The 15,862-nt window shown below is 40.2% G+C and overlaps 1 protein-coding gene across 1 annotated transcript in view; it reads left to right on the top strand.

Moving 5' to 3' along the window:
- Positions 1-15,862, top strand: part of LOC105003520 (disks large-associated protein 1-like) — a 116,236-nt gene that overhangs the window by 82,037 nt on the left and 18,337 nt on the right. The window contains 1 exon segment of the mRNA XM_010860734.1: positions 11,028-11,243. Within this exon segment, the coding sequence (XP_010859036.1) occupies positions 11,028-11,243 (216 nt within the window).

Here is a 15,862-nt window from a genome sequence, read left to right as displayed (position 1 = left end):
ACTTGAACATCTGGAGGTTCATGTACTGTGGAAGCCTGGCTTGGAGAATTTTGAGCATTACTTTGCTAACATGTGAGATGAGGGCAATTGTGTGGTAGTTTGAGCGTTCTTTGGCATTGCCTTTCTTTGGGATTGGAATGAAAACTGACCTTTTCCAGTCCTGTGGCCACTGCTGAGTTTTCAAAATTTGCTGGCATATTGAGTGCAGCACTTTAAAAGCATCATCTTTTGGGATTTGAAATAGCTCAACTGGAATTCCATCGCCTCCACTGGCTTTGTTCATAGTCGTGCTTCATAAGGCCCACTTGACTTCGCATTCCAGGATGTCTGGTTCTAGGTGAGTAATCACACCATCATGACAAACAAAAATTGAGGGGGTGTACATGCCTTGTAAGAAATGTTAAAAGAAGTTCTTTAGAGAAAAACAGTGTGAGAATATCTCAGTATAAACTTTCAAACCTGAAAAGTAAAGATAAAAGAGACTGCAAAAAAATGAGAACACAGTATTTAAAAACTGTGGGACAATTCTAAAAGGTGAAATATATGTGTAATGGGAATGCCAGAAGAAGAAAGAAAGAAAGGAACAGAAGCTATATTTGAAGCAGTAATGACTGAGAACTTGCCCAAATTTATATCAGTTACCAAATCGTTGTTTCAGAAAATTCAGAGAATATCAAGCAGGATAAATAAAAAACAGAAAACATCCAAAAAACACCCAATACCTAAATAGATTATATTCAGATTTCAGAAAATCAAACGGAAAGTCTGAAACAAGCCAGGGAGGGAGAAAAGCCTTAACCTGTAGAGGGGTAAGGATAAGAATTATATCCAACTTCTCAGAAACCATGTAAGCAAGAAGAGGATGGAGTGGAATATTGAGATTTTAAGAGGAAAAAACCACCCACCTAGAATTCTGTATTCTGTGACATTATCCTTCAAAGATAAAGGATAAGTAGTTTTTGTCTGACAAGCAAAAATTGAGGAAGTATACATGCCTTGTAAAAAATGTTAAAAGAAGTTCTCTAGAGAAAAAAAAAATTATGTAGGTTAGAAATTTGGATTTACATAAAGAAAAAAAGGCTTCAGTTCAGTTCAGTCGCTCAGTTGTGTCCGACTCTTTGCAACCCCATGAATCACAGCACACCAGGCCTCCCTGTCCATCACCAACTCCCAGAGTTCACTCAGACTCACATCCATCGAGTCAGTGATGCCATCCAGCCATCTCATCCTCTGTCGTCCCCTTCTCCTCCTGCCCTCAATCCCTCCTAGCATCAGAGTCTTTTCCAATGAGTCAGCTCTTCTCATGAGGTGGCCAAAGTTGAAACTGGAGTTTCAGCTTTAGCATCATTCCTTCCAAAGAAATCCCAGGGCTAATCTCCTTCAGAATGGACTGGTTGGATCTCCTTGCAGTCCAAGGGACTCTCAAGAGTCTTCCCCAACACCACAGTTCAAAAGCATCAATTCTTCGGCGCTCAGCTTTCTTCACAGTCCAACTCTCACATCCATACATGACCACTGGGAAACCATAGCCTTGACTAGACAGACCTTTGTTGGCAAAGTAATGCCTCTGCTTTTCAATATGCTATCTAGGTGTGTCATAACTTTCCTTCCAAGGAGTAAGGGTCTTTTAATTTCATGGCTGCAGTCACCATCTGCAGTGATTTTGGAGCCCAGAAAAATAAAGTCTGACACTGTTTCCACTGTTTCCCCATCTGTATCATATGATATCACTACCATGTGGAATCTAAAACAGTACCAGTGAACTTATTTACAGAACAGAAGTAGACTCATAGAAAACAACTTATAGGTACCAAAGGGGAAAGGATGATGGGAGGGATAAATTTGGAGTTTGGGGATTAAAATACACACACTAGTATATATAAAATATATAACCAACAAGGACTTACTGTATAGCATGGGGAAGTATACTCAATATCTTGTAATAACCTTTAATGAAAAAGACAATGTAAAAAAGAATATATATATATATATATATTCTTTCAGTTTTATATATATGTGTGTGTGTGTGTATAACTTGGAGAAGGCAATGGCACCCCACTCCAGTACTCTTGCCTGGAAAATCCCATGGGCAGAAGAGCCTGGTAGGCTGCAGTCCATGGGCTCGCTAAGAGTCAGATACAACTGAGCGATTTCACTTTGACTTTTCACTTTCATGCACTGGAGAAGGAAATGGCAACCCACTCCAGTGTTCTTGCCTGGAGAATCCCAGGGACAAGGGAGCCTGGTGGGCTGCCGTCTATGGGGTCGCACAGAGTCGGACATGACTGAAGTGACTTAGCAGTAGTAGCAGTGTGTATAACTAGATCACGTTATTGTATACCTGAAACAGAACACTGTAAATAAGCTATTTCAATAAAAATTTTTAAAAATTAAATAATCTGAATTCTACTTTAAGAAATTAGAAAAGCAGATCAAATTAAATCCAGTAAGAATAAAAGAAATCATAAAAATTAGATAAATCAATAAAATTTTTAAAAAATTAATAGGGAAAAATCTAAAAAAAACAAAAGTTTGTTCTCTGAAATATAATAAATCAATTATCCCTTAGACTAAGAAGAGATTACAAATTACTAATATTAAAAATGAAAGAGGCAGCGTCATTACAGATCCCATGGCCATGAAAAGGATAATAGAAGACTCTATGAATTACTCTGTGCCCACAAATTCGATAACTGGGATGAAATGGACCAATTCCTTAAAAGACATAATCTGCTAAACTTAGAAATGATCTGAAGGTTTCTGTTAAAGAAATTGAACTCATAATTAAAAACCTTCCAAAACAGAAAGTACCAGGCCCAGATGGATTCCCTGGTGAATTCTTCCAAACATTTACAGAAGAAATTATGCCAATTCTCTAGAGTCTTTTTCAGAGCAGAATATTTCTTAACTCTTTGTATGAGGACAGGATTATCCAATACCAAAACCAGACAAAGACATTACAAGAAAAGAAAATTACAAACCAATATCTTATGAATACAGATACATAGACCCTCAACAAGATACTAGCAAATTGAATCCAACATGCAGCTCAACCAGTGAGTGTGGAAGGCTGCTTCAGCATTCAAAAGTCAGTTAATATAGTCCATCACATTAACAGGCTAAAGAAGAAAAACCACATGATCATTTCAATAGATGCAAAAAAATCATTTAATGATATCCAACACTCATTCATGATAAAAAGTTTCAACAAACTAGGAATAGAGGGGAACTTCCTCAACTTGATAAAAAGCATCTACCAAAACTCTACAGGTTACATCATACTTAATGAAGTATGAGTAATTATATGTATGTACATTATTGTATGTATGTATGTAAGTATGATAATTCACACTTAATTGAAGCTTTTACCCTAAGATTAGGAACAACACTTGATGTCCCCATCTTTGTCAACATCATATTGGAAATCCTAGCTAATGCACGAAGACAAGTGAAGGAAATAAAAGGTATACAGATTGGGAAGGAAGGAATAAAATGATCTTTGATTATAGGTGATATAATTGTAGTGTAGAAAGAATTAAGAAAAACTAGAAGCAGCAGCAGAACTAATAATCAATTTTAGCAAGATTTTAGGATATAATATTAAAAGCAAAAGTCAAACCCTTTTCTATATACCTTCTGCTCAATTTTGCTGTGAATCTAAAAGTGCTCTAAAATGTACTCACTTTTCTTTAAATTATGGCGTGTATATTTCAGATCTGCAGTTCTGCCCATAGACAAAATTTTCCAGTATGGTACGTAGAGAATATTGACTGTCTTTAAGTCTCAAACTCTGTCATCATAAAGGTTTTAATTTTGTAAGAGAGTCTCAAGATGTGGTCTTCCCCATTCCTTATTCCCCCTGTCACTGCAGGGTCCCAGAGGTGAGTTGAAGATTTGGCTTTCAGAAAAAGAGAGAACCTGCTTAACGATTGAGTATAGTGATTTCTGGCTATCAGAAATCTGGCTATCACGCTATTCAAAAAGTATTGATGTACTGACTTAGCTAGAGCATCCCATTGCCCAGTTTGGGAGCCGTTACTTGAAGCCTTGAGGCTAACTAGCATGACATGAGGCATAAGCTACTACCAGAAAGCTCTCCCTCCTGGAGTCCTCCCTGCCAAAAGACCATCTAGGTGACTCCTCAGCCTCCATTGACTTCGGAGCCTCACTGCAGGCCATTGCCCATCACCCAACAAAGCAAGAGCTGGAGGGAACTTCCTTATCTTCAGGGTTTGGTGGTGGTGGTGGTGGTTTAGTTGCTAAGTCACGTCCAACTCTTTTGCAACCCCATGGACTGTGGCCTGCCAGGTTCCTCTGTTCATGGGATTTCCCAGGCAAGAACACTGGAGTAGGTTGCCATTTCCTTCGCCAGGGGATCTTCTTGGCCCGGGGGTCGAATTCATGTCTCCTGCGTCTCCTGTATTGGCAGGCAGATTCTTTACCCTTAGGGCTTCCCAGGCCTGGGAAGCCCTAAGGGTTTGGTAGTTAGTGCTTAACATTTGAACAGTCAGCCTTTCTGTATCTTGATCGTCACTGTAACATATGATGCCTGACTCTTCTAAGAGACAATGATGTGAAGGGTTGAATTGATGACACACAACTTGGCATAACGGAAGTGGCAGGATCAATAGAGCTCAATTAGTATAACAGAGACAGGAAGTGATAATCTAAGATGAAACATAAAATTAGAGGCAGAGTTTATTCCAACACCTAAATTTCTACCTAGCACTTTATCCACTGTTCCCAACTGTACTCTGAGGTCCATTTCAATCCACAGAGGCTTGAGGATTCTGTTGCTGCTACTGCTAAGTCGCTTCAGTGTCCGACTCTGTGCGACCCCATAGACAGTAGCCTACCAGGCTCCTCCGTCCCTGGGATTCTGCAGGCAAGAATAGATGAGTGAATTAAAATAGTGTGATATAATTGGTTTAAAAAAACGTTATAAAGGAGTCATTTTTTAGCCTTGTTTTTCTTTGTTACAACTGAAATTCCCTAGATTGAAAGGTAGTTGCTGCGGCTGCTAAGTCGCATCAGTCGTGTCCGACTCTGTGCAACCCCATAGACGGAAGCCCACCAGACTCCTCTGTCCCTGGGATTCTCCAGGCAAGAACACTGGAGTGGGTTGCCATTTCCTCCTCCAATGCATGAAAGTGAAAAGTGAAAGTGAAGTCGCTCAGTCGTGTCCGACTCTTAGTGGCCCCATGGACTGTAGCCTAGCAGGCTCCTCCGTCCATGGGATTTTCCAGGCAAGAGTACTGGAGTGGGGTGCCATCACCTTCTCCATTGAAAGGTAGTATGTCTCATTAATTCATTCAATCAGAAAACATAGTATTGGGCCCTTCATTTCAAATAGTGGGCCACATCCTGGTAATTCTTCATTCTGCATGGTCTTGAATTATGTCATTATTCTATAAACTTACAAACAAATTTATCACTTGGTACAATAGCTGGGTTAACATGCTACTTTAATAATACATAGCAGTATTAAGTGACGACTTGCATTGTAGTAACAAGAGTAATGCTGAGGTAAAATGATAAATTATCGACGTTTGAGCCTTGGCCTTTTGAGTTAGTTCCATTTTTCAGTACAGGAAAATAAACTTTATTTCTCATTGACTTCTATCCCTCTTGCTATTTTTTGTGGTAAATATTAAGAGACTTTGTGTATCACGTGTCTGGCCGTCTCTGTCTGGTCTTGAGTTGTCATTAATTCTTAGTGTGGGTGATGGATGACTTGTACAGCTAGCTATCTTCATTCATGACACACCACTGTCATAGCCTATAAATAATTAATGCAAGGAGACTTTGCTAGTGAAGGCAACTGTCAGGGCCATTAGATTTAAGTCCAATTTCTGTTCCCTTCCTATAACTTTTTATTGAAATTTTTACAATGTGTAGAATCAACTTTTACTAATGCAATAAAATAACACTAATTCAGTGGTGGCTTAAAAGGGGGAGGCCAATTTGAATGAAAGGTACATTTTTTTTGAAATGAAGATTTCTTTCTTTAAAGAAACACCATGAATTAAACTCTGCTATCAAAAGCTTTCCTAGTGGGACTTTTCTAGTAAGAGACAGCTTGGTTGCAAAGAAGAGGAACTCCCTCTAACTTGCCCCCTGTAAGTTAGAGCAGATACTCTCTGGGTACCCTTCCCATATCCCCTGGCACTCACTGGTTCTTACATGCTGATAGCTTCTTACTGTAAGCTTACCCGAGGGTTATCCCTGGACATAGGACAGAGTGTTGAGAACTTGACACTGTCTGCAAATGAGCCTTAAACAATGTCACATGAGAGTTGGTGGATAAATAAATACCTCAGCTTCTCACTGTTAGGACAACTCTGAAGCATGTTCTGCATCGTCTCCTAGTTCCCCAGTGGGATTGCACCCCAGCAGTCCACAGAAGTCACCTTCTCGTTAACACACCTTGTATTGGCTTCTTCTTTTCCTTGTTTTGATTTTCCACTCCCCTGCCAGTGCTTCTTGGAATCACCTCCCAAACCACTTGCAATCAAATCTTTGTCTCAGGTCTGATTCTGTGAGAACCCAAACTAAAGTTGCAATGTAAGTAACAGAAGGCTACAAGAGATGTTCTTATCGAACATGTAAGGACTAATAACCAAGACAGATAAATCAACCCATTCATAATAAGTCCTCAATGTCAGTAGAGAAGGAAACTGAAACTCACAACACAATGATAGATCTGTATTATTTTAATAACAAACATTGTAATAGCCCTTTTAAGATGTGCTAACTTGTCACCTCAAGTCCTGACTTCCCCATCGAAGCAGAGTAACCTAAGTCTCCCATCTACCTGAGCATCTTTAGGGCCTTTGTCCTTGCTGACCACATGACAATATGAGAACAGTTCCTTGCTTTCTTTAGGCAATGCCATTAATATAATTATTTTTAAAATTATGAGTCTGAGGTCTCTGTTTCCTCAGGCAGGTCACATAGGAACTGAAATTATGCAGCTAGGAATTCTTTGGGGTCGATCACCTGTCCCAGAACCTCTGTGGGCATCTGCTCTTTTCTTCTACTTTAGATTCTTTGTTTTCTCACCTGTTGGTTCCATCATTGGCCCAACACCAGCAATACCTAAATATGGCCACTGTGTCATTACATCAAATTCCCAAGGGAAGGAGAATTCAGTTGGCTCTGCTGAGTCCATGTGTAGATCCAATTGGCCATAGCCAGAGGAATGGCCATCTAATCCTCCTCTGGGGGTATGGGGTAAAAGAGAAGTTCCAGATAAAGAGGGATGGCCTGGCAAGACAGCTGTAATATTTTTTCCCATTTTTAAAAAAATTAAAGTATAATTAATTTACAATATTGTGTTAGCTTCAGATGTATAGCAAGGTGATTTGGTTATACATACACATGTATATATCTATATTCTTTTTTTTATTCTTTTCCACTGTAGTTTATTACAAGATATTGAATATAGTTCCCTGTGCTATACAAAAAAACTTTGTTGTTTATTTTATATTTGATAATGTGCATCTGTTAATCCCATACTCCCAATTTATCCCTTCCTCCTCTTAAGTCAGTCAGTCAGTTCAGTCCCTCAGTTGTATTTGACTCTTTGCAATCCCATGGACTGCAGCATGCCAGGCTTCCCTGTCCATCACCAGCTCCCAGAGTTCACTCAAACTCATGTCCATAGAGTCAGTAATACCATCCAACCATCACATCCTCTGTCATCCCCTTCTCCTCCTGCCCTCCTCCTCTTACCCTTTGGTAACCATAGATGTTTTTTCTATGTCTGTGAGTCTTTCTGTTTTATAAATAAATTCTTTTGCACTTTCTTTTTAGATTTTGTGTGATACCACGGTATTTGTCTTTCTCGAACTTCGCTTAGTATGATAATCTCTAGGTCCATTCACATTGCTGCAAATGGCACTATATCATTCTTTTTGTGGCTGAGTAATATTCCATTGAATATTACGACCATCCCAAAGAAAAAGAAATGGTTATCTGAGGAGATCTTACAAATAGCTGAGAAAAGAAGAGAAGCTAAAGGCAAAGGAGAAAAGGATAATATATATCCTTTTGAATGCAGAGTTCCAAAGAATAGCAGGAAGAGATAAGAAAGCCTTCCTAAGTGAACAATGCAAAGAAATAGAGGAAAACAATAGAATGGGAAAGACTAGAGGTCTCTTCAAGAAAATTAAAGATACCAAGGGAATATTTCATGCAAATATGGGCACAATAAAGGACAGAAATGGTATGGACCTAATAGAAGCAGAAGATATTAAGAAGAGGTGGCAAGAATACACAGAAGAACTATACAAAAAAGATCTTCATGACCAAGATAACCATGATGGTGTGATCACTCACCTAGAGCCAGACATCCTGGAATGCAAAGTCCAGTGGGCCTTAAGAAGCATCACTATGAACAAAGCTAGTGGAGGTGATGGAATTCCAGTTGAGCTGTTTCAAATCCTAAAAGATGATGCTGTGAAAGTGCTGCACTCAATATGCCAGCAATTTTGGAAAGCTCAGCAGTGACCACAGGACTGGAAAAGGTCAGTTTTCATTCCATTCCCAAAGGCAATGCCAAAGAATGTTTGAACTTTTGCACAATTGCACTCACATGCTAGCAAAGTAATGTCAAAATTCTCCAAGCCAGGCTTCAACAGTATGTGAACCATGAACTTCCAGATGTTCAAGCTGGATTTAGAAAAGGCAGAGGAACCAGAGATCAAATTGCCAACATCAAGGCTGTATATTGTCACCCTGCTTATTTAACTTATATGAAATGAGTACATCATGCCAAATGCCAGGCTGGATGAAGCCCAAGCCAGGAGAAATATTAATAACCTCAGATATACAGATGACATCACCCTTATGGCAAAAAGTGAAGAGGAACTAAAGAGCCTCTTGATGAAAGTGAAAGAGGAGAGTGAAAAGTTGGCTTAAAACTCAACATTCAGAAAACTAAGGTCATGGCATCTAGTCCCATCACTCCATGGCAAATAGATGGGAATACAATGGAGAAAGTGACAGACTTTATTTTCTTGGGCTCCAAAATCACCTCAGATGGTGACCGTAGCCATGAAATTAAAAGACGCTTGCTCCTTGGAAGAAAAGCTATGACCAACCTAGATAGCATATTCAAAAGTAGAGACATTACTTTGCCAACACAGGTCCATCTAGTCAAAGCTATGGTTTTTCCAGTAGTCATGTATGGATGTGAGAGTTGGATTATAAAGAAAGCTGAATGCTGAAGAATTGATGCTTTTGAACTGTGGTGTTGGAGAAGACTCTTGAGAGTCCTTTGACAGCAAAGAGATCCAACCAGTCCATCCAGGTCTAAAGGAAATCAGACCTGAATATTCATTTAAAGGACTGATGCTGAAGCTGAAACTCCAATCCTTTGGTCACCTGATGTGAAGAAGTGACTCATTGGAAAAGACCCTGATGCTGGGAAAGATTGAAGGCAGGAGGAGAAAAGAATGACAGAGGATGAGATGGCTGGATGGCATCACGGACTCGATGGACATGAGTTTGAGCAAGCTCCAGGAGTTGGTGATGGACAGGGAAGCCTGGCCTGCTGCAGTCCACGAGGTCACAAAGAGGTGGACACGACCAAGCGACTGAACGGAATATTCCATTGTGTGTGTGTTTGTGTGTATACACTACATCTTCTTCCATTCATCGTTTGATGGACACTTGGGAACAACCATAATATTAATATTGAATAACTATTAATAACCAAGATATCTATTATAATATTTAAATGGTCCTTCTAAAGTGTGTAAGGGTGCTTGTAGTTTGCTTTCTTAAATAGAATAACATTCCTCTTCAATTTCTTCATTGGGAAATATTTGGTGTGCTGAACTGAATAAAAAATTATAGTGAAATAGTGATATTTTATTTCGTTTATCATAGTGGCTATAGTAATTATCACAGATTTCTCAGTATTTTGGACAAAGTCATTTTCCTGTTTGCTTTCGTTCCCTACATGTGTTGGCATGCCTTTCACAGGACTCTGTTCACATTGGAAGCATTTTTATTGAATGAATGACAATATGTATGATAACGTGTGATTCACTGAACTGTGGTTTCTTTTGAGGCTCATTCGTGGAAACATCAGCAACTGGTGAAAATGGGGACACATCAGCTACAGGCCAATTCATTTACTCTTTTGTTGAGGATTTGTAATGACTCTGAAATAGCCTTTCCCCAGGATAAATTTTAATTAGTCTCTAAAGTTAATAATAAGTGAGCTTAGGTGTTTTTGTTTCTGTTGATTCTGGCTGGTATTAATAATGTCTTCAGTCTGCTTTCTGTGTACTTATAAAGAACAACATGTGCCTGTTGGGAGGCAGCCTTGTAGAGGCAGCAACAACAGGCTAGGGCTTTGGCACTGCACCCTCTGCTTCAGTCCTGGCTCTGTCACTGACGGAGTGACCTTAGGTAAGTTGTTTAACCTTCGTGACTACAGTCCTTACATGAAAAATAGCATAATACTCTCTGCCCTGTATGCTCATTTTGAGGATTAATTCTAGAACAACACTTGGACCTGTGCTTAGTTCAGAGTAAGCTAAAAGCAGGTAAGCAGGTATAATCAGTATTTGTTACAAATGGATGAAAAGCTTAAAAAATAATATATCACTGTTTAGTAAATATGGGTTGTCTTTGACATGTGCTCTTATATTGTCAAGAAAGACTGTTCTTGAACCTTGTAGTGAAAATGGAAACCACTTGGTAAGATTTGCCACTGGACAGGTAGATCGGGGTGGTGGTAAGAAAAGGAAGCTAATGTTGTTGTCTGTCACCTGGGTTCCAGGCACTTTAAGTGCAATCCCCTCCTTTCCCCACACAGCTCACTGCGATTCAGTCAGGTCTGTGTGACTCCAAATGTCACCATGCCACTCTCTCTTCCAAGTTAAATAAAATCCCTGTCCTTGTTTATCCAGTGAACCAAGTAAGAAGGCGGGACAATGCATTTGAAGCCACTGTCTGTCATTCACTCTTTCTGTGACCTTGGGTGACCTCTCTGATCCTGTTTCCCACATTAGCTTTCTTTTCTTTCTTTGTGGGCAAAGTCAGTTCTAAACAACTCAAGTCCTACGGCGTACTGGTCCTTTTTCAGCAAATCCCCAGACTGTGTTTACTGCTGGGCTCTACTCCCTCGGCCATGGTGGCTTCAACTGCCAAAGCCATTGCGGGGCAGCCAAACCAGTGCCTGGGCTTGGATGAACACGGAGCCAAGGCCCGGGGTGTTCCTAAGCTGAGTACTTCCTCTTGCTTTGGACTTGTTTTCATTCCATGGATCAGAGAAAAGACTATTTACACTATAGCTCCAAAAGAAAGACACTGAAACCTCAGTGCTGCTTCAGGCATCCCACTGTTCAGGAATCTTTCCTGTGTTCTCAGGTTTCAGCAAAGCAACTGACTGTTAAAGATAACAAATTGATTTGAGGTTTTTTTATGCCCATAGACTGGCTTCTTGGAGGCCAGTCTTTGATAAGACTGGGAGTAACTCCATCTTTGTCTGTGAGTACCACTTGGTAGATAGCCAGGGCTTCCCTTTATTTATTTTATTTTATTTACTTTATTTCAGGTGGTAAAGAATCTGCCTGCAATGCAGGAGACCCAGGTTCAATTCTTGGGTCAGGAAAATCCCCTGGAGAAGGGAATGGCAACCCACTTCAGTATTCTTGCCTGAAGAATTCCATGAACAGAGGATCCTGGCAGGCTATAGTCTCTGGGGTCAAAAAGAGTTGGACATGATTGAGCAAGTAACACTAAGTGAAATATCACTGGTGAGTGATACTGCATAGGGGCTTTCCAATTGATTCTCCATCTACCTGCTCCTGGGCTATTTAATTTCACTCGTTTGAACATGGTGTTATGCTGTGCTTAGTTGCTCAGTTGTGTCCAGCTCTTAGCAACCCCATGGACTGTAGCCCATCAGGCTCCTCTGTCCATGGGGATTCTCCAGGCAAGAATACTGAAATGGGTTGTCATGCCCGCCTCCAGGGGATCTTCCCAATCCAAGGATCAAACCCAAGTCTCCCACATTGCAGGTGGATTCTTTACTGTCTCAGCCACCAGGGAAGCCCAAGAATACTGGAGTGGGTAGCCTATCCCTTCTCCAGGGGATCTTCCCAACCCAGGAATCAAACCTGCATTGCAGGTGGATTTTTTACCAGCTGAGCTACCAGGGAAACCCTGTTTGAGCTTCGTTTTAAAGCAATTGGGCTTCCATGGTGGCTCAGATGGTAAAGAATCTGCCTGCAGTGCAGGAGACCTAGGTTCAGGCCCCAGGATGGGAAGATCCCATGGTGAAAGAAATGGCAACCCACTCCAGTATTCTTGCCCAGGAAACTCTGTGGACAGAGGAGCCTGGTGAGCTATAGTCCATGGGGTCACAGTCGGACATGACTGAGCAACTAACAGATTTCAGATTTAAAGCAAATATGTTTACTGGTAACAATAAAGAAGGAAGGGTGCAAATTCTCATCTTGCTAATTAGCAGACTCTTCTTACAATAGATTGAATGCCATTTCCAAGGATTTAATAAATTGGACAAAATATACCAGCATGTTCTTCTTCCTCTCCCTTTACCTGGTCAGGACTAATGAAATAGCATCTATTTAATGATATGAACTGCCCATTTCTGCTGCATCTGGGAACCTAGTCATGCAGTCTTCCTTCTTTAATTATCTGACTCCAAAGAACATTTCAATAGTCTTTTTAAGAACTTCTAAAGTTATTATTTCACTTTTGAATGTGAGAGTTACTCTTCCCCTCCAGACACATAATCTCTAATCATTTTCTTCATATGAAATTGACAATTCATTTGTCTCCTAAGCAATAAGACATGACTGCCTCTGTGCATAATGAAGAATTGCAAAGCCTGAATTTATCATGAAGCACAGAGTAAAACTAATTGCATTTAACCACAAAAGTCTAATCAGCATAAAGGATTAAAATATAGACACTCATTGAATGCTAGAGCCAGAAAGGATTTCAGAGATCACTTATTGCTAGCTCAATTTACAGATGAGAAAACTTAGGTCCAGAAAGATTAAGAAACTTGTGAAGGTCACAGACTGGCTCCTGGTGAAGCTAGGTCTAAAATCCTGCTCTTAACAGCTTCATACTTTTCTTCTCTTTAACTTTTCTCATATATTAAACATTTTGGAAAAGGGATTGAAATGTACTTTTGAATGTACTTGAGAAGAAGTGTGATTTGTTGAAGAGCATAGATATTTTAAATACTAATGCAAGATCAGGTCAAGTGTGACCTATACCATGCATGATTTCCAGTTCTCACCCCAAGCTGAAAGAACTTTTCCCCTCCAAATTCTCATATGCCATTCTCCATCTGTCATATGACACTTGCTTCTTCCTATCTTACATTACACTTACTTGTGTCAATGACTTATCTTCTGTACTAGATGATGAGCTCTTTAAGAATAGAATTTTCAACTGTTTATATGTTTGTGAATTTCCTGAATGCCCAGTCCACACTGGCTAGTGCCGATATGGAGTAAAAATCTCTCTCGCTCCCTCTTTTCTTTCTTTTCTCTTCTGGAAACTTTTGTGCCAGGCGGGCCTGGTGGTGTTGGTAAGAATGTTCCAGACAGAATCTCTTAAAACACTATTGACTCTCTTAATCGGAAGAAAGAATTTTCTGTTTGTTTTAAACCAGTAAAGTGATGGTACAGTGCAGCTGATACACAGGATATGCCCAAAATTGAGTCGGAATCTGGAAGTTGATATTGTAGTACTATTGTGTCTAATTTAATTATTTCTGGCTTTCAGTGCATTAAGCAGAGTGAAATAAAGCCTGAGCAACTGGAATAGTTTAAATAATTAAGGAGTTTGAATTTGTTTTTCTTCTTGCACTGAAGTTATAAGAAAAAGTTTAGAATTTGCTTTTCTGTTGTTGCTGTCTCTAGAATTGGGAAGAAAGCTAAGATTCCATTGAAGCCATCTAGTAGAGAATTGAAGGTTGGGCAATATTATTTTAAATCTCTTCTAGCTGTTCATGTTTTCATTCACTCATCTGGTTAACAAATATTTATGGGCACCATGTACCATTTGATACTGGACGAGGCACAATGGATACAGTGGTGAATAAGAAAGAAATGGTTCCCTTCCCTCGGGAAACTCATAGGTTGATGGGCAAGACAGGTAAGCTGGTGGAAAATTACAATGTGTGAAAGCTTGGACAGTATAAGCAAGGCTTCGATGAGAGCACCCAGAAGAGGCACTTACAATGCGGGGAGAGAGTGGCATCTAAGCTGAGGCCTGAAGGGTAAGAGGGAGTGAGCCAGGTGGGCTGGTGGTGTTGCTAAGAATGTTCCAGACAGAACGACATGTGTGAAGTCTCAGAGGCAAGAGAGATCTTGGTGTACTTAGGTACTGAGTAAAGCCCAGGAGGCCTTGGTTTGGAGGTTGCTGTTTCAGTTACAACAGGGGCTTCAGCGTCATAACAGAGTGAGGTGGGCTTCCACGACCTTTCCAGAGAGGGCCCGTGTGATTGGGCTCCTGCTGCTTATTGCCGGAAAGAAATACAACCCTATAATGATTTTATTTATAAATTTTTCTCCAGAAGCTTGGAATCTAGCTTTTAAAAAAATTAATTAATTACTTTTAATTGGAGGCTAGTTACTTTACAATATTGTACTGGTTTTTGCCATACAGCTTTTTAATGAGAAATCTAGCTATTTTCAAATTTTAATTACTTAAAATTTTTCCTAAACATAGTGTTCACACTCAGTCATGTCTGACTCTTTACAACCCCATGGATGGTAGCCTGCCAGGCTCCTCTGTCCATGGGATTTTCCAGGCATGAATACCGGAGTGTTGGGTTGCCATTTCCTACTTCAGGGGATCTTCCTGACCTAGGGATTGAACCCGCACCTCCTATATTGGCAGGTGGATTCTTTACCATTGCGCCACCTGGGAAGTTCATCAAATATATTTATTCAGTTTGATTGCTTAGCCAGAGGAGGAGGAGGGCTCACCCAAAGATGAATGTGCAGTCCTTTTGACTGTGTCCTTTAAGGAGTGTATAGTCCAGCCCAGAGAAGAGATGCTGAGGGGCAGGTTGGGATTCTAGTTGGAGTACTAGTTAAGAGCTTAAAAGTAATGCTTAAAATTCTCCAAGCCAGGCTTCAACAGTATGTGAACCATGAACTTCCAGATGTTCAAGCTGGATTTAGAAAAGGCAGAGGAACCAGAGATCAAATTGCCAGCATCTGTTGGATCATTGAAAAAGCAAGAGAATTCCAGAAAAACATCTACTTCTGCTTTGTTGACTATGCCAAAGCCTTTGAATGTGTGGACCATAACAAACTGTGGAAAATTCTGAAAGAGATGGGAATACCAGACCACCTGACCTGCCTCCTGAGAAATCTGTATGCAGGTCAAGAAGCAACAGTAGAACTGGACATGGAACAACAGACTGGTTCCAAATAGGAAAAGGAGTACGTCAAGGCTGTATATTGTCACCCTGCTTATTTAACTTATATGCAGAGTACATCATGAGAAACGCCGGTCTGGATGAAGCTCAAGCTGGAATCAAGATTGCTGGGAGAAATATCAATAACCTCAGATATGCAGATGACACCACCCTTATGGCAGAAAGCGAAGAGGAACTAAAGAGCCTCTTGATGAAAGCGAAAGAAGAGAGTGAAAAATTTGGCTTAAAACTCAACATTCAGAAAACTAAGATCATGGCATCCGGTCCCATCACTTCATGGCAAATAGATGGGGAAACAATGCAAACAGTGACAGACTTTATTTTGGGGGACTCCAAAATCACTGCAGATGGTGCCTGCAGCCATGAAGTTAAAAGACACTTGCTCCTTGGAAGAAAAGCTATGACCAACCTAGA

The sequence above is a fragment of the Bison bison genome, unplaced genomic scaffold (genome assembly GCF_000754665.1).
Source record: "Bison bison bison isolate TAMUID 2011002044 unplaced genomic scaffold, Bison_UMD1.0 scf7180017864469, whole genome shotgun sequence".
Classification (NCBI taxonomy): Eukaryota; Metazoa; Chordata; class Mammalia; order Artiodactyla; family Bovidae; genus Bison; species Bison bison.
Note: the sequence above shows the minus strand (reverse complement) of the source record. Positions and strands in the feature narration are given on the sequence as shown.